At 43.6% G+C, this 18,939-nt stretch overlaps 1 protein-coding gene across 4 annotated transcripts in view; it reads right to left on the reverse strand.

Annotated features, from left to right (window-relative positions):
• scarb1 (scavenger receptor class B, member 1) overlaps positions 1 to 18,939 on the reverse strand; it is a 171,041-nt gene that overhangs the window by 114,191 nt on the left and 37,911 nt on the right. For all 4 annotated transcript variants that reach the window (XM_078554622.1, XM_078554625.1, XM_078554624.1 and 1 more), the window contains exon 3: positions 1,296 to 1,437. In XM_078554622.1, coding sequence (XP_078410748.1) covers positions 1,296 to 1,437 — 142 coding nt within the window. The remainder of the gene's footprint in view (positions 1 to 1,295; positions 1,438 to 18,939) is intronic.

The raw sequence follows: 18,939 nt of genomic DNA on the forward strand, positions 1-18,939 counted from the left end.
GTCTGCACTGACACTTGAGAAACACCTGACCTACCTGCCTAATCCCATTTACCAGCACTTGGCCCATAGCCATGAATTGTTATGATGTGCCAAGTGCTCATCCAGGTACTTTTTAAAGGATGTGAGGCAACCCGCCTCCACCACCCTCCCAGGCAGCGCATTCCAGACTGTCACCACCCTCTGGGTAAAAAAGATTTTCCTCACATCCTCCCTAAACCTCCTACCCCTCACCTTGAACTTATGTCCCCTCATGACTTACCGTTCAACTAAGGGGAACAGCTGCTCCTTATCCACCCTGTCCATGCCCCTCAATCTTGTACACCTCGATCAGGTCGCCCCCTCAGTCTTCTCTGCTCCAACGAAAACAACCCAAGGCTACCCAGCCTCTCTTCATAACTTTGTCCTGGACACATCCAGGGCAAAGCAGCCACTTGATTGGCACCACATCCACAAACATTCACTCCCTCCACCACCGATGCACAGTAGCAGCAGTGTGTGTACCATCTACAAGATACGCTGCAGAAACTCACCAAGGCTCCTTGGACAGCACCTTCCAAACCTAAGTCTGTTACCATCTAGAAGGACAAGGGCAGCAGATAGATGGGAACACCACCATCTGGAAGTTTCTCTCCAAGCCACTCACCATCTTGACTTGGAAATATATCACCGTTCCTTCACTGTCACTGGGTCAAAATCCTGGAACTCCCTCCCTAACAGCACTGTGGGTGTACCTACACCACATGGACTGCAGCGGTTCAAGAAAGCAGCTCACTACCACCTTCTCAAGGACAATTAGGGATGGGCAATAAATGCTGGCCCAGCCAGCGAAGCCCACATCCTGTGAATTAATTTAAAAAAATGTGGGGAAACTCTTCACTTGTGGACGAATCATGAACAAGGGGAGTAGATATAAAGTAATCACTAACAGATCAAATAAAGGAATTAGGACAAATTTCCTTACGAGTTGAGAGAATGTGAAATTGTCTGCCACATGGAATAGTTGAAGCAGAGAATGTCATTGCATTAGCAGGAGGCTCAATGCAAACATGAGGGAGAAGGGGAATGTGGAGAAAAGATAATTAGCTAGGGGGAAACTTTGGATAAACACCAGCACAAGCCAGTTAGAACCCACAGAACAGAAAGAGGACATCTGGCCTAAGTCATCATACATCTCTGTAAAAGCTAAGTCACCAATATTTAGCAGGTCATCAGACACTCAGGACCAGTGCAGCCTTATAATGTATTCAACTGAACTCTTACTTGTGTTAGAGAACGGATATAAAGCATGTACCTACCAGGGCAAGCACGTTGGGCAAGACAATCTCATCACTCTCACTGCCAGCTGACCGTTCAGAGCAGAAATGGTAGCGCTTATATTCACGGTATGAGACAGTGTAATTATTGTGGAAGGTTATATTGCTTTTCCATCTGTATTCTCTGTAAATCAGAACCAATAATCAGTGCTGAAAACAAAACACATCCTAGCAATGGCAGAATAACTAAATGCACAAACATCAACTCAGCCAAGCTTGTAATAATGCAGGAGTTTCCAATATGTATGAGATGGCTTGGAGCTAATCACACTCGAGGAAGTCAGTTGTATTCCAGAAAGAAATTAAGAATCAATCATGTATACAACTTGAGTCACTCATGGACCAGGCTGGTTAAGGGCCGCAGGTTTCCTACTCCCATGGACATTGCTTTTCTTCCAACAGCTTCATGGTTACTTTTACTGAAACCATCTTATTATTGCCAATTTTTTTTTAAAACTTAATTCAAGTTCTCAGACTACTCTGGTGGGATTTGAACTTGCATTTTCTGGATTATTAGTGCAATCCAGTCCCCCAACCTAGTCCTGTTCCCTCCTTGGAAGACAAAAAGCCAGTAGTCCAGCTGCAGTACATACCATAAAGTGCAATCAGCACCATGTCCCTGAATAGGAAGGTTACATATCCATTTGTTGCTGACCTTATTTCTCCTTCCCTGCACTTAACTTGCACAAGTCAAGAAATTTCTTCCAAAAGCAAATCACAAATCAATGATGTTGAAAAAAAAAATGGACAAGAAAATAATGCTCAGAGAAAATACTTACATTGAAACTGAATGAATTTGGTCCACTCTCAGACAGCACATGTGTGATAAGAGGAAAAAAAGACCAGGGAGTGAGCAGAAATGTTTGTTATAGGAGGATTTAATAACACACTTATTGGGATAGGGAAACCGTAAACAGAGAAAAAGTGCATGTGTCTGTAGGTATTTGCAGAACTCCTTCCTCAAGGACTGTGTCATAAGCTTACACACTGAGGAGTGCAAGGTAGTGTTTTTAGAAAATCATTATTGGAATGTGGGAGCCCTGGCAAGACCAGCATTTATTGTGCATCCCAAATTGCTCTCAAAGTGCACGGCCACCTTGAACCGCTGCAGTCCATGTGGTGTAGGTACACCCACAGTGCTGTTAGGAAGGGAGCTCCAGGGTTTTGACCCAGCGACAGTGAAGGAATGATGATATATTTCCAAGTCAGGATAGCGAGTGACTTGGAGGGGAGCTTGCAGGTGGTATCTGCTGCCTTTATCCTTCTAGATGGTAGAAGGACTAATCGTTTACATCAGTGGACTGACTAAGTGAACTGCTTTATGTGGGCATGACATTCCTGGGCAATTTTCCACATTGGTCAGGTAGATGCCAGTGTTGTAGATGTACTGGAACAGCTTGGCTAGGGGTGTGGCTACTTCTGGAGGACAAATTTTCAGTGCTACTGCTGGAATATTGTCAGGGCCCATAGCCTTTGCAGTATCCAGTGTCTACAGCTGTTACTTGATATCATGTGGAGTGAATCGAATTGGCTAAAGACTGGCATTTGGAGGAGGCCGAGATGGATCCTCCACTCAGCACTTCTGGCTGAAGATGATTGCAAACGCTTTAATGTTATATTTTGCACTAATGCGTTGGGTTCCCTTTGAGGAAGGGGATATTTGTGGACCCTCTTCCCTGGTTAATGGTTTAATTTTCATCACATTGAGGATACCCTCCATCGTGTTGTGTGGCACTACGACCATGCTAAATGGGATAAATTTCAAACAGATCTAGCAACTCAGGACTGGGCATCCATGAGGCACTGTGGGCCATCAGTAGGAGCAGAATTGTACTCGAACACAATCTGTAACCTCATGGCCCGACATATCCCCCACTCTACCATTACCATCAAGCCAGGGGATCAACCCTGGTTCAATGAAGAGTGCAGGAGGGCATGCCAGGAGCAGCAGCAGGCATACTTAAAAATCAGGTGTCAACCTGGTGAAGCTATAACACAGGACTACTTGCGTACTAAACAGCATATGCAGCAAGTGATAGACAGAGCTAAGCGATCCCACAACCAACGGATCAGATCTGAGCTCTGCAGTCCTGCCACATCCAGTTGTGAATGGTGGTGGACAATTAAACAACTCACTGAAGGAGGAGGCTCCACAAATATCCCCATCCTCAATGATGGAGGAGCCCAGCACATCAGTGCAAAAGATAAGGTAACAACCTTCAGCCAGAAGTGCCGAGTGGATGATCCATCTCAGCCTCCTCCGGAGATCCCCAGCATCACAGATGCCAGTCTTCAGCCAATTCAATTCACTCCACGTGATATCAAGAAATGGCTGAAGGTGCTGGATACTGTAAAGGCTATGGGCCCTGACAATATTCCAGCAATAGTACTGAAGACTTGTGCTCCAGAACTTACTGCACCCATAGCTAAGCGGTTCCAGTACAGCTACAACACTGGCATCTACCTGGCTATGTGGAAAATTGCCCAGGTATGTCCTGTACATAAAAAGCAGGACAAATCCAACCCGGCCAATTACTATCCTATCAGTCTACTCTCAATCATCAGTAAAGTAATGGATGGGGTCATCAAAAGTGGTATCAAGCAGCACTTGCTTAGCAATAACCTGCTCACTGATGCCCAGTTTGGATTCTGCCAGGGCCACTCAGCTCCTGGTCTCATTACAGCCTTGGTTCAAACATGGACAAAAGAGTTGGACCCCTGAGGTGAGGTGAGAGTGACTGCCCTTGACATCAAGGCCGCATTTGACCGAGTGTGGCATCAAGGAGCCCTAGCAAAACTGGAGTCAATGGGAATCAGGGGGAACATTCTGCTGGTTGGAGTCATACCTATCACAAAGGAAGATGGTTGTGGTTGTTGGAGGTCAGTCATCTCAGCTCCAGGACATCACTGCAGGAGTTCCTCAGGGTAGTGTCCTCGGCCCAACCATCTTCAGCTGCTTCATCAATGACCTTCCTCCCATCATAAGGTCAGAAGTGAGGATGTTCACTGATGATTGCACAATGTTCAGCACCATTCACAACTCCTCAGATACTGAGCAGTTCATGTCCAAATGTAGCAAGACCTGGACAATATCCAGGCTTGTGCTGACAAGTGGCAAGTAACATTTGTGCCACACAAGTGTCAGGCAATGACTATCTCCAACAAGAGAGGATCCAACCATCACCCCTTGATGTTCAATGGCATTACCATCACTGAATCCCCCACTATTAACATCCTGGGGATTATCATTGACCAGAAACTGAACAGGACCAACCATATAAATACTGTAGCTACAAGAACAGATCAGAGGCTAGGAATCCTGTGATGAGTAATTCATCTCCTGACTCCTTAAAGCCTGTCCACCATCTACAAGGTACAGGCCAGGAGTGTGATGGAATACTCCCCACTTGCCTGGATGAGAACAGCTCCTACAACACTCAAGAAGCTCGACACCATCCAGTGGAAGATACACCATCAGGAAGATACAATAATTCTCAATGTTATTGGAATTTATTGTAAAATTGTGGTATCTGTGTCTGTGTGGGAGACTTAATTGGATTAAAGGCAACTGGTCTGAAGGCTGTGATGTGGTAAAAAATAAGCGCGGTTTGAAATGTTAAGTAGGTAAATATAGGTGGCAAGGGAACATTTGCATTTTCAAATAAACCAGGTTAGATTGATTCCAAAGGAGGGGTGAAATGTGTCACCTAGCCAGGTGAAGAATAGAAACAGTGTGTTTATTTTTCCCCAAGATTACTGGTAAAACTTAGTACTACGAGAGATTTTTAATATCAGAAAGGTAAAGTCCAAAGCCATAGTGAAACAATGGGAATTTGCATTCAAAGGGGGAAATATGTATAAAGGAGCTAAGGCTGTGTGTAAGGGTAGGCATTCTAAGATCTAACAAGTGTAAAAAGCCTTCAGCATCTACACCTCAAGCTGTTGTCTACAGAGAACTGAAGTTAAGGAAATGCAGCTGCCTTAGGGAGATTAGTCTGATCTTTAAAAATTTTCATAAAAGAAAAAAAACATTTTAAGGCATTTCCCCTCATGTAACAGTGTCACATGAGCTGGGACATGCCGATGAACTTTAATAAAAACATTTATTTAATTTATAAACCCTTCATAAAACCTCATCCCACCCGTGGATGACGTTTCATGATAAATGCAAAGGCCGCCTGGGCTCTTCGCCTGCCCTCCAACCTTAAGCTCAATTAATTACTTTAATTAGTTTTTAAATGGCCTTAATAGGCCTTTGACAGTTCGGCGAGTGTGAAGCTGACTCCGCCACGTGCCCACTGAACTGAGGATCAGAATGACGTGTGGTGACATGAGGACACATGCCTGACATCACTGCACATCATTTTACCTGTCGGCGAGCGGGGTCCGGGAGATTCTTCCCCATGTTTCTTTGCCTGGGTCTTTTAAAATCTGTCTCTTACTGTTGCCTTAACAAAAGTGTAACTGGGAGTTAGATTAATTGGGGGATTTAGAAATTATTATAGTAGTAATTTGTAGATCTATGTATGTATTTGAAATCATTTCTTCTATTAATAAAAGGTTTAATTTAGTTTTGTAAGAAGCCGATAAGACTTGGTGGTCTTATTATTACTGATTTCAAGGCACACATCTCAAAATTTATACAAATTGCAAAACAAATTGTGGTAGTTGTTTCAAGTTTCCCTTCGGGATTTTGAGCAGCTCAACATTTACCATCGATTGTGCCATAACATCGTTGGGGGCTCTTTGTGGGATATATTTGAAATTCCTTGATTGGTTTGGAGTTGGTGAATCTTAAGGTTATGAGTATGAGAAGTACTTTGAATTCAGGAGTTGGTGTGAGGTTTTTTTAAGTGGTGAGACTGTAAAATGGCTTTGGCAGTTGCTCAGACTTGTCTGGGAGTTGAATTTATATCTTTGGCTGGTTTACAAAAGATAAATGAAGTTAAGTTACTGGAATTGGCAGATAATTTACAATTGGGGTTACCTGCAGGGGTGAAGAAAGCAGATAAAGGTGAAGGTATAGCACAGCATTTATAATTGGACATGACACCTGACACTAGTGAGTCACAGCTGGAGGTAGTGAGACCTCAGTTAGAAATGAAGAGGCTTGAATTTGAACGAGTGAAGGAAGGAACTGAAAAAACTTGAATTAGAGGCAAATGAAAACAAAAAAATTGGAAATGACAAACTTGAGCGAGAGGCAGCAGAAAGAGAAAGAGCAGAGAAAGAAAAGGAAAGAGAAAGGGCATTTCAAAGAGAGCAAGTGGAAAGGCAGGGGAAAGAAAGGAAGATGAAACAGGAATTCAAGGCGAGAGAGAAGGATAAAGAAAGAGAGGCAAATGAAAGGGAGAAAGAAAGAGAAAGAGAATACTAGCTCAAAAGGCTGTAAGTTAAAAAAGAGATGTCAGATTCTGAGGAAAGTCCTGATGAGAACAAAACCTTTAACTTAAAACCCAGTGGGTAGATGTTTAAATTTATACAAGCTCTACCAAAGGTTGAGGAAAGAGATGTGGAAGCATTTTTTATTTCATTTAAGAAGATAGCTAAACAAGAAAACAAGCCACAGGAAAACTGGACATTGTTGTTACAATACAGGATGGCGGGTAGAGCACCTGAGGTTTATGCTTCACTGTCAGAAGAAATGTCAGTGTACTACGATGTGGTAAAAAAGGCTATTCTGAGTGCACAAGAGTTGGTTCCTGAGGCATTGAGGCAGAAATTTAGGAATATGAGAAAACAGCCTGGGCAAACTTATATTAAATTTGAAAGAGTAAATAAAACAAAGTAATTTTGACCGGTGGTTACAGGCATTAAAAATAGAAATGTCATATGCAGCTCTTAGAGAAGTAATTCTTTTGGAAGAATTTACAAAAGAACAAAGAAAAATACAGCAGAGGAACAGGCGCCGATCATATTGCCCGTCAACTAAAACATTTTGCACTTCCGGGGTCCGTATCTCTCTATTCCCATCCTATTCATGTATTTGTCAAGCTGCCTCTTAAACACCACTATCGTACCTGCTTCCACCACCTCCTCTGGCAGTGAATTCCAGACACTCACTACCCTCTGCGTAAAAAACTTGCCCCACACATCTCCTTTATAGATTTCTCCTCTCACCTTAAATCTATGTCCCCTAGTAATTGAAAATTTAAAGATTCAATTCCTTCAATAGCGAGAAACCAGAGGGGGAACAGAGGGTTGAAACAGTAAGACAAATAGCAGAGAAAGCTGATGATTATGAGTTAGTTTATAGAGCTAAACCTTTTTATCATCACCCTTTCGAATCAGAAAAGGATAGCAAATGGGAAGGTGAAAGGAAGGTAGGTAGTCAGGGAAGAGAAGGAATAGCTGGAAATTCCCAGGAAGTTTTTTCTCAGAATAAAAAGGAAGTTGCTAAGGGTAGAAGTGACATTTGAAAATTGAGGTGTTTACATTGTAATGAAGTTGGACATAAGAAACCTGTATGCTGGAAATTGCAGGGAAAATCTGTTGGAATTATAGAGGTGCAGAAAGGCTCTGGAAGTAAAAGTACTGTGGGTTCTGAGGTTCAGGCACAGGAGAAACCAGTGGTTTGTGTACAGGTAAAACAGGGACAATCAGTGATAGGTAAAGTGGGAATGTGTTCACAATTTACCCAAGAGAATTTGGAGGAGCAGGTTGCAGAAACGGTTAAAGATTTTGGGCTGAATTTTGCCTTTATTGGGTGGGTGCAGCAGGTGGGCCTGACCGCTGCCTGCGATCGGACCCCAACCACGATTTCACACTTGCTGGCCAATTAACGGCTTGTCAGTGTGAATCGCGTGCTGCACCACTGAGCGCTGCTGGGGTAGGGGCGGGGGGAGAGCAAGCACAGAAGTTTGTGCATGTGCACAAGTGTGTACACTGAAAGCCCCCTGAGGGCAAAGAGTTGGCTCAGGGAGCTGAAGATTTGGAACAGTACAAATTAAGGTTTAAAATATAAAGGTAAACGTGTCCCCTCATGTGATTCTGTCACATGAGCAGGGACATGTTATGAATGAGATTTAAATATTTTAATTTTATTTATAATTCCTGTTGGAAACCACATCCTGCCCGTGGATGAAGTTTCATAAAAAATCCAAAAGTTGCTTGGCCTTTTCGCCCACCCGCCAACCGAACGGTTGGACAGGCAGCGAAAAATCAGATTTAATTAATTGATTAAGGGCCATAATAGGCCTCTTCATTGTAAGTGGGCGCATGCCCGCCTAGCAAAATATCAAAAGAGTGCGCAATGATGTCAGGACGCTCGGCCAACATCCTCGTGCACTATTTTATTCTTGCTTGGGTCGGGCACGTGCCCGCCTGACAAGAGAAAAATTCTGCCCTTTGTGTGTGAAGGGAAAGTTTTTCCATGCGTACAGGGTGGAGTGGGTAAAGATGTTAAAATTTTAAGAGACATAGGGGCTAATCAATCCTTAATGTTGTGGGATCGTGACATTTGTTGTTCAGAGGGAGTATTGCAGGAACAGCTGATAATAAATGGCGTTCATGGGGATGATAAACCTATTCCATTGTGGAAGGTAAATTTAAAGAGTAAGTGGAAAACAGGTGATGTGATTGTTGGAGTAGTGGAAAAATTGCCCGTTGCAGGGGTTCGATATATTCTGGGTAATGATACAGCTGGATCACAAATGTGGGTGATGCCTATGGTAGTTGAGCAGCCTATAGATGTGTTTTCAACAGAAGAGTTGCAGAGGGATCTGACTCATTTCCACATTGTGTGATAATGAGATCACAGGCTCATAGATTGAAACAAGAAGGACAGGAAGTTCAAAAGCAGGGAAAAGGTGTGGAAATCCAATTAGCTGACATTGTGTTTGATAACATTGTTCAGGAAGAAAGACTGGAGGACCATTCAGCTAAAGTGTTTAACCCAAGGAGGTTAGTGGAGTTACTGAAAAAAGGTTTGCAAATAAAACGTTTATATCAGAAAGCTTACTCAGAAACAGAGGCAAAATGTATTCCAGGATGTTATTACCTTAAAGGTAATATTTTAATGAGAAAATGGAGGCCTTTTTATGCTTCAGCAAATGAAAGCTGGAGGGAGGTGCATCAGATTGTACTACCATTTGGGTATAAAAATGAGATTCTGAGAGTAGCTCATGAAATTCCAATGGGGGGGCATACTTAGGAATTATAAAGACACAGGTGTAGATACAAAAACAATTTCTTTTGGCCTGTATTGCAAAGGGGTGTAGTCAAACTCTGTAGAACATGTCACACATGTCAGGTGATAGGAAAACCACAAACATTGATTAAACTGACACCTTTAATTCCAATACCAGCATTTGAAGAACCTTTTACTAGGGTCATAATTGATTGCGTAGGACCCCTCCCTAAGGCTAAAAGTGGAAATCAGTACTTACTGACAATAATGACTGTGTCTACCAGGTTTCCTGAAGTGATAACTTTGAGAAATATTACAACAAAGAAAATTGTGGAAGAGTTAACTAAATTTGCTTACTAAATTTGTTTACAAGATATGGTTTACCTAAAGAAATACAATCAGATCAGGGGTCAAAGGGGTCATGTCACAGCTGTTTAAGGAAGTAATGAGCAGTTTGGGGATAAAATAGTTTAAGTCAACAGCTTATCATCCAGAGTCACAAGGAGCTTTGGAAAGATGGCATCAAACTTTAAAAACTATGATGAGAATGTATAGTCAAGATTATCCACAGGATTGGGATGGGGGAATTTCATTCTTGTTATTTGTTATTAGGGATGGTCCTAATACATCGACTGGATTTAGTCCCTTTGAACTAGTCTATGGTCATGAGGTAAGGGGACCACTGAAATTGATTCATGAGAAATTGGTGGGTCAAAATTCAGAAACTACTCTCCTGGATTATGTATCAAACTTCATAGAAAGGTTGGACAGAGTGTGTGAGTTAGCTAGGGAACATTTAAAGATATCACAGCAAGTGATGAAAGTGAAGGCAGACAGGAAGGCTACAGCTTGGAATTTTTTTGCTGGGGAGAAAGTGCTAGTTCTGTTACCAGTTCTGGGTAACTCATTAAAAGCAAGGTTTAGTGGGCCTTAGAGGATTGAAAGAAACTGAGTGGTGAATTATTTAATAAATACTCCAGATAGAAGCAGAGGGTGTTCATGTAAATATGCTTAAAAAGTACTTTGACAGGGAAGACGACCAAAAAGAGGTATTATCGGTGATAGACAATGAGAAAGCGGTAGAAATGCAGGATTCTGAAATTGATTTTCCTCTAATCAAATTGGATAATGAGGGGGTGCTTGAAAATTTAAATGTAATATTGAGTTACCTTCCAGACAAGTGTCAAAGGGACTTGGAAAAGCTATTGGAAAAGATATTTATGGAAATAAGACAGATTTAGCTATACGTGATGTGTCTGGAGAAGTTTCATCTTCGCTAAGGCAACTTCCTTTTAGATTAAATCCGGTAAAGTTATCACAAGTACAAAAAGAAATTGACTTCATGCTTCAAAATGATATAATTTAGTTTAGTTGCAGTAACTGGAGTTCACCTATTGTGCTGGTACCAAAAGCGATGGAACACAAAGACTGTGTGGACTATCGAAAGGTGAATGTGGTGACAGAAGTGGCGCACACATCCTACATCACGGAAAGTGGCGCACACATCCTACATCACAGAAAGTGGCGCACACATCCTACATCACAGAAAGTGGCGCACACATCCTACATCACAGAAAGTGGCGCACACATCCTACATCACAGAAAGTGGCGCACACATCCTACATCACAGAAAGTGGCGCACACATCCTACATCACAGAAAGTGGCGCACACATCCTACATCACAGAAAGTGGCGCACACATCCTACATCACAGAAAGTGGCGCACACATCCTACATCACAGAAAGTGGCGCACACATCCTACATCACAGAAAGTGGCGCACACATCCTACATCACAGAAGGTGGCGCACACATCCTACATCACAGAAGGTGGCGCACACATCCTACATCACAGAAAGTGGCGCACACATCCTACATCACAGAAAGTGGCGCACACATCCTACATCACAGAAAGTGGCGCACACATCCTACATCACAGAAAGTGGCGCACACATCCTACATCACAGAAAGTGGCGCACACATCCTACATCACAGAAAGTGGCGCACACATCCTACATCACAGAAAGTGGCGCACACATCCTACATCACAGAAAGTGGCACACACATCCTACATCACAGAAAGTGGCACACACATCCTACATCACAGAAAGTGGCACACACATCCTACATCACAGAAAGTGGCACACACATCCTACATCACAGAAAGTGGCACACACATCCTACATCACAGAAAGTGGCACACACATCCTACATCACAGAAAGTGGCACACACATCCTACATCACAGAAAGTGGCACACACATCCTACATCACAGAAAGTGGCACACACATCCTACATCACAGAAAGTGGCACACACATCCTACATCACAGAAAGTGGCACACACATCCTACATCACAGAAAGTGGCACACACATCCTACATCACAGAAAGTGGCACACACATCCTACATCACAGAAAGTGGCACACACATCCTATATCACAGAAAGTGGCACACATATCCTATATCACAGAAAGTGGCACAATCAAAATTTATCACAAAAATTGACTTGCTAAAAGGATATCGATAAGTACCATTGTCGGAGAGAACAATGGGGATATCGGCTTTTGTGATGCCAGATGGACTATATCAGTTTAAAGTCATACCGTTTGGTATGAAGGATGCACTTGCAGCATTTCAAAGACTGACCAACAAAGTAATTGCACATCTGAGCAATTGTGCTGTTTATATTGACGACTTGATAGTTTTCAATCAGACGTGGGAGGAGCATTTACAACATCTGGAAGAATTATTTTCTCGATTATAAGAAGTTAATTTGATGGTGAACTTAGCTAAAAGTAAATTTTCAAAAGCGCAAGTTCCATATCTAGGCCATACCATTGGACATGGTAAGGTGGCTCCAAGAGATGTGAAAGTCAAGGCTATCATGGATTTCCCAGTGCCTACAACAAAACAAGATGGTTTGAGATTTCTGGGCATAAGTGGGTTTTTATCGGAAATTTGCACCAAATTTTAGCCAAGTGGTTGCTCCACTGACTGAAATATTTAAAAAGAACAAGAAGTTTGAATAGACACTGGAGTGTCAGAGGCACTTGGCAGTTTGAAAACTGTATTGACGACAGCACCAGTTTTGGCAGTACCCAATTACGCCAAGCAATTTAAACTGTCCGTTGACACAAATGTTATAGGCATCGGGGCCGGACTGTTACAAGAAGGTGACAATGGAACTGAAAAGCCAATAGGGTATTTTTCACAGAAATTGAACGTACAACAGAGAAGATATTCAGTGATCTAAAAAGAGACTTTGGGTTTGGTGCTAGCACTGCAGCATTTTGAAATTTATGTGGCAAACAATTTGTCAGAAACAATTGTTTATACAGACCATAATCTTTTAAAGTTTCTGGGCAAATTTTGAGACAGAAGTGCAAGGCTATTCAGATGGAGTTTATTGTTGCAACCATTTAATCTACAGATTATACATGTAATAGGATGAAAAATATAATTGCAGATGCGTTATAAAGAGTTTGAAGCTTAAAGGGAAAATTGGACATTTAAAACCTGGACACTGAACTGAAATGATTTCTGTTGATTTGTAGGATTTATATATATATTATGTTAATGCATGCATCAATAATGTAATTGTGTAAGTATACAGATAAAGATAGGAGATAGTTTAAGATGGGTTCATAAAAATGAAACGATCTTATTAAATTATAACAGTTCATGTTTTAATAAGGAGGGGGATGTCGGGAAGATATAATAATTCTCACAATGTTACAGGAATTTATTGTAAAACAGCGCTGTGTGAGTGTGCGTCAGTGAGTGTGCGTCAGTGAGTGTGCGTCAGTGTGAGTCTGAGCGTGTGTGACTTAATTGGATTAAAGGCAGCTGGTCTGAAGGCTGTGATGTGGTAGAAGATGAGCTAGCTTTGAAATGTTAAGTAGGTAAATATAGGTGTCAAGTGAACATTTGCATTTTTAAATAAACCAGACTAGATTGTTTTCAAAAGAGGAAATGAAATGTATCACGTGGCCAGATGAAGTTTAGAAACAGTGTGTTTACTTTTCTCAAAGGTTACTGGTAAAACTTAGTACTATGAGAGATTTTTATTATTAGAAAAGTAAAGTACAAAGACATAGTAAATCAATGGGAATGTGCATTCCAAGGGGAAAATATGTATAAAGGAGCGGAAGCTGTTTGTAGGGATAGGAATTCTAAGATATAACAAGTGTGAAAAGCCTTTAGCATCTACACCTCAGTTGCTGTCTAAAGAGAACTGAAGTTAAGGAAACTCACTTTGAATTCCCACATGGGCCCCAGCTATGCCTGTCTCTTTATGGGGCATGTGGAACATTCATTGTTCCAGTCCTACTCTGGCTCCCTCCCACAACTCTTTCTCCGGTACATCGATGATTACTTCGGTGCTGCTTCATGCTCTCGTCTGGACCTGGAAAAATTTTATTAATTTTGCTTCCAATTTCCACCCCTCCATCATTTTCACATGGTCCATCTCTGACACTTCCCTTCCCTTCCTTGACCTCACTGTCTCAATTTCTGGCGATAGACTGTCCACCAATATCTATTACAAGCCTACCGACTCCCACAGCTACTTCGACTACAGCTCCTCACACCCCGCTTCCTGTAAGGACTCCATCCCATTCTCTCAGTTCCTTCGCCTCCGTCACATCTGTTCTGATGATGCCACTTTCAAAAACAGTTCCTCTGACATGCCCTCCTTCTTCCTTAATCGAGGTTTTCCACCCACTGTGGTTGACAGGGCCCTCAACCGTGTCCGGCCCATCTCCCACGCATCCGCCCTCACACCTTCCTCTCCCTCCCAGAACCATGATAGGGACCCCCTTGTCCTCACTTATCACCCCACCAGCCTTCGCATTCAAAGGATCATCCTCCGCCATTTCCGCCAACTCCAGCATGATGCCACCACCAAACACATCTTCCCCTCACCCCCACTGTTGGCATTCCGCAGGAATAGTTCCCTCCGTGACACCCTGGTCCACTCCCCTATCACCCCCTACACCTCAACCCCCTCCCATGGCACCTTCCCATGCAACCGCAGAAGGTGCAGCACCTGCCCTTTTACTTCCCCCCTCCTCGCTGTCCAAGGGCCCAAACACTCCTTTCAAGTGAAGCAGCATTTCACTTGCACTTCCCTCAATTTAGTCTACTGCATTCGCTGCTCCCAATGCAGTTTCCTCTACATTGGAGAGACCAAACGCAGACTGGGTGACCGCTTTGCGGAACATCTTCGGTCTGTCCGCAAGCATTACCCAGACCTCCCTGTCGCTTCCCATTTCAACACTCCACCCTGCTCTCATGCCCACATGTCCGTCCTTGGCCTGCTGCAATGTTCCAGTGAAGCTCAACGCAAACTGGAGGAACAGCACCTCATCTTCCGACTAGGCACTTTACAGCCTTCCGGACTTAATATTGAGTTCAACAACTTTAGATCATGAACTCTCTCCTCCATCCCCACCCCCTTTCCGATCCCCCCTTTTTTGTTTGTTTTTCCAAAAATTTATATAGATTTTTCTTTTCCCACCTATTTCCATTATTTTTAAATGTATTTCCATCCATTGTTTTATCTCTACCTTTTAGCCTATTTCGATCCCTTCCCTTCACCCCACCCCCACTAGGGCTATCTGTACCTTGCTCGTCCTGCTTTCTACCCTTAATTAGCACATTCCTTAGATAATATCACCTCCTTCAACACCTCTTTGTCCTTTTGTCTAGGACATCTTTTGGTTATCGCCACCTATCACTGGCCCTCTATCCAGCTCTACCTGTCCCACCCCCCCTTAAACCAGCTTATATTTCACCTCTCTTCTATTTTCACTTAGTTCTGGTGAAGAGTCATACGGACTCGAAACGTTAACTGTGTCCCTCTCCGCAGATGCTGTCAGACCTGCTGAGTTTTTCCAGGTATTTTTATTTTTGTTTTCTCACTTTGAATTCGACTGGTTCAGGGTATCATGTTTCTTTGCCTGGGTATTTTAAAATCTATGTGTCTTACTGTTGCCTTAACAAAAAAGTATAACTGGGAGTTAGACTAACTAGGCGATTTAGAAGTTATCATAGTAGTAATTTGTAGGTCTATGTCTATGCCTAAAATCATTTCTTCTATTAATAAAAGTTTAATTTAAGTTCATAAGAAACCTATAAGACTTGGTGGTTGTATTATTACTGAATTCATGGCACATCTCAAAATTTATGCAAAACAAAAACAGAATTACCTGGAAAAACCCAGCAAGTCTGGCAGCATCGGCGGAGAAGAAATCAGTTAACGTTTCGAGCCCTCATGGCCCTTCGGCAGAACTGCAGCATAGTTTCAGCAAGGGAGAAATATAAATTGGTTTAAGGTGGGTGGGGGGGGGGGTGGGGGGAAGAGACACATTGAGGGTGTGGTGTGAGCAGATAATCAAAGGATGTCACAGACAAAAGGGTCAAAGAGGTGTTGAAGGTGGTGGTCTTTGTCTGAGAAAAGTGCTAATTAAGAATGGAAAACAGGATATTCAAAGTACAGCTCAATTGGGGGTGGGGTGGAAAGACTAAAGGTTTTAGTTTTAGATTTAAAAATAATGGAAATAGGTGGGGAAAGAAGAATCTATATAAATTATTGAAAAAAAAGCGGGTGGGGGGGAAAAAGAAATGGGGTGGGGATGGGGGGAGGGGGAGTTTAAGATCTAAAGTTGTTGAATTCAATATTCAGCCCTGAGGGCTGTAAAGTGCCTAGTCGGAAGATGAGGTGCTGTTCCTCCAGTTTGCGTTGGGCTTCACGCAAACTGGAGGAACAGCACCTCATCTTCCGACTAGGCACTTTACAGCCCTCTGGGCTGAATATTGAATTCAACAACTTTAGATCTTAAACTCCCTCCCCCCATCCCCACCCCATTTCTTTTTCCCCCCCCCACCCGCCTTTTTTTTCAATAATTTATATAGATTCTTCTTTCCCCACCTATTTCCATTATTTTTAAATCTAAAACTAAAACCTTTAGTCTTTCCACCCCACCCCCACTAGAGCTGTACTTTGAATATCCTGTTTTCCATTCTTAATTAGCACTTTTCTCAGACAAAGACCACCACCTTCAACACCTCTTTGACCCTTTTGTCTGTGACATCCTTTGATTATCTGCTCACACCACACCCTCAATGTGTCTCTTCCCCCCACCCCCCCCCCCACCCACCTTAAACCAATTTATATTTCTCCCTTGCTGAAACTATGCTGCAGTTCTGCCGAAGGGCCATGAGGGCTCGAAACGTTAACTGATTTCTTCTCCGCCGATGCTGCCAGACTTGCTGGGTTTTTCCAGGTAATTCTGTTTTTGTTTTGTTTTGGATTTCCAGCATCCGCAGTAGCTTTTAGCTTTTTGTTTTTATCAAAATTTATGCAACTTGCAAAGCAATTGTGGCAGTTGTTTCAAGTTTCCCTTTGGGATTTGAGCAGCTCAGCATTAACCATCGGCTGTGCCATAACATCAGGACAAAGCATTGGCACTCCTTCCACAAACATTCACTCCCTCCAGCATCAATGCACAGTAGCAACAGTGTGTACCATCTACAAGATGCACTGCAGCTCACCAAGACTCCTTAGGCAGCACCTTCCAAACCCACGACCACTACCACCTAGGAATACCACCACCTTGAAGTTCCCTTTCAAACCACCCACCATCCTGACTTGGAAATATATCGCCGTTTCTTCACTATCACTGGGTCAAAATCCTGGAACTCCTTCCCTAACAGCACTGTGGGTGTACCTACAGCATTGGGACTGCAGTTCAAGAAACACAGAAACTAGGAGGAGTAGACCATTCGGCCCTTTGAGCCTGCTCTGCCATTCAATATGATCATGGTTGATCCTCTATCTCAATGCCATACTCCTGCTTTCTCTCTATACCCCCTGATGCCCCTAATATCCAAAAATTTAGCAATTTCTTTCTTGAATATACTCAGTGACCCGGTCTCCACAGCTTCTGTGGTAGAGAATTCCACAGGTTGACCGCCCTCTGAGTTAAGAAATTTTCCCTCATCTCAGTCTTAAATGGCTTGCCCCATATCCTGAGACTGTGGCCCCTGGTTCTAGACCCTCCAAGCAGGGGAAACATCCTCCCTGCATCCAGTCTGTCCAGCCCTGTTAGAATTTTATATGTTTCAGTTAGATCCCCTCTCATTCTTCTAAACTCTAGTGAAGACAGGTCCAGTCGAACCAATCTCTCCTCATATGACAGTCCTGCCATCCCCGGTATCAGCCTAATGAACCTTCGCTGCACTCCCTCTATGGCAAGTATATCCTTCCTTAGGTAGGGAGACCAAAACTGCGCACAATACTCCAGGTGTGGTCTCACCATGGCCTTGTATAACTGCAGTAAGACATCCCTACTTCTGAACTCAAATCCTCTTGCAATGAAGGCCAACATACCATTTGCCTTCCTAACTGCTTGTTGCACCTGCCTATTTACTTTCATTGACTGGTGTACAAGGACACCCAGATCCCTTTGTACATCCACGTTTCCCAGTATATCACCATTTAAATAATACTCTGCCTTACTGTTTTTCACACCGAAGTGTATAACTTCACATTTATCCACGTTATACTGCATCTGCCATGTGTTTGCCCATACACACAACATCTAAATTGCCCTGAAGCCTTTTTGTCTTATCAGTAAATTTGGAAATACTGCATTTGGTTTCCTCACCCAAGTCATTTATATATATATTGTGAATAGTTGGGGCCCAGGCACTGATCCCTGCGGGTACACCACTGGTCACCACCTGCCATCCGGAAAAAGACCCATTTATTCCCACTTTCTGGCCAGGGTTTTACATTCGTTGAGCGGGCTCGGTGGGAGTGGTCGGGAACCCAACCGCCACCCGCGATTGGCTCCGCACCGCCATTTTACGTGGGCGGGCCAATTAAGGCCTGATCAGCGTAATACGCGACAGTGGCATCAGCAAGGAGTGGGCAGAGGTGGGAGCTCAACGTTCGCCAGGTCCAGTGGCGGCTTGGCAGCCGATTCAGAAACGGTGCAGGCAGCCGTGTGAAGCCTGCCATCGACTCGGAGGGCCGGTGTCATACAGAACATCTGTGCTCAACACAGCAGGCGGGAGGGCAGCTCAGCAGTGCTGTCGGCCCTGTGGATTTCCGATGAGTGTCTCGCTGCCCTCCTGGAGGAGGTGGCAGCACGGAGAGATATACTTGTCCCCAGGGACGGGAGGAGGCGGCCTCCCCACCTCACCAAACATTCCTGGCGGGAGGTGGCATCCAGGGTGAGCTCCCAGGATGTGGTGAGGCCCACATGGGTGCAGTGCCATAAGCGCTTCAATAACCTCCTGCGATGGGGAAGGGTGAGTACCATGCTGGCATGGGTCACTTAGCACCCCCCATCCCCCCCTGGACCTCAGAGATCTTATAGAGTGAGTGGCAAATGTCAACGAGGCAGCATCTGGCCAAGGGGCTGAGCCCTGGCTGCTTGGCCTGAGTGCCTTGTGGCTCCAGGGTCACGAATGGGCTGAGCCCTGTGAGGT

Source organism: Cetorhinus maximus, chromosome 12 (assembly GCF_964194155.1).
Source record: "Cetorhinus maximus chromosome 12, sCetMax3.hap1.1, whole genome shotgun sequence".
Classification (NCBI taxonomy): domain Eukaryota; kingdom Metazoa; phylum Chordata; class Chondrichthyes; order Lamniformes; family Cetorhinidae; genus Cetorhinus; species Cetorhinus maximus.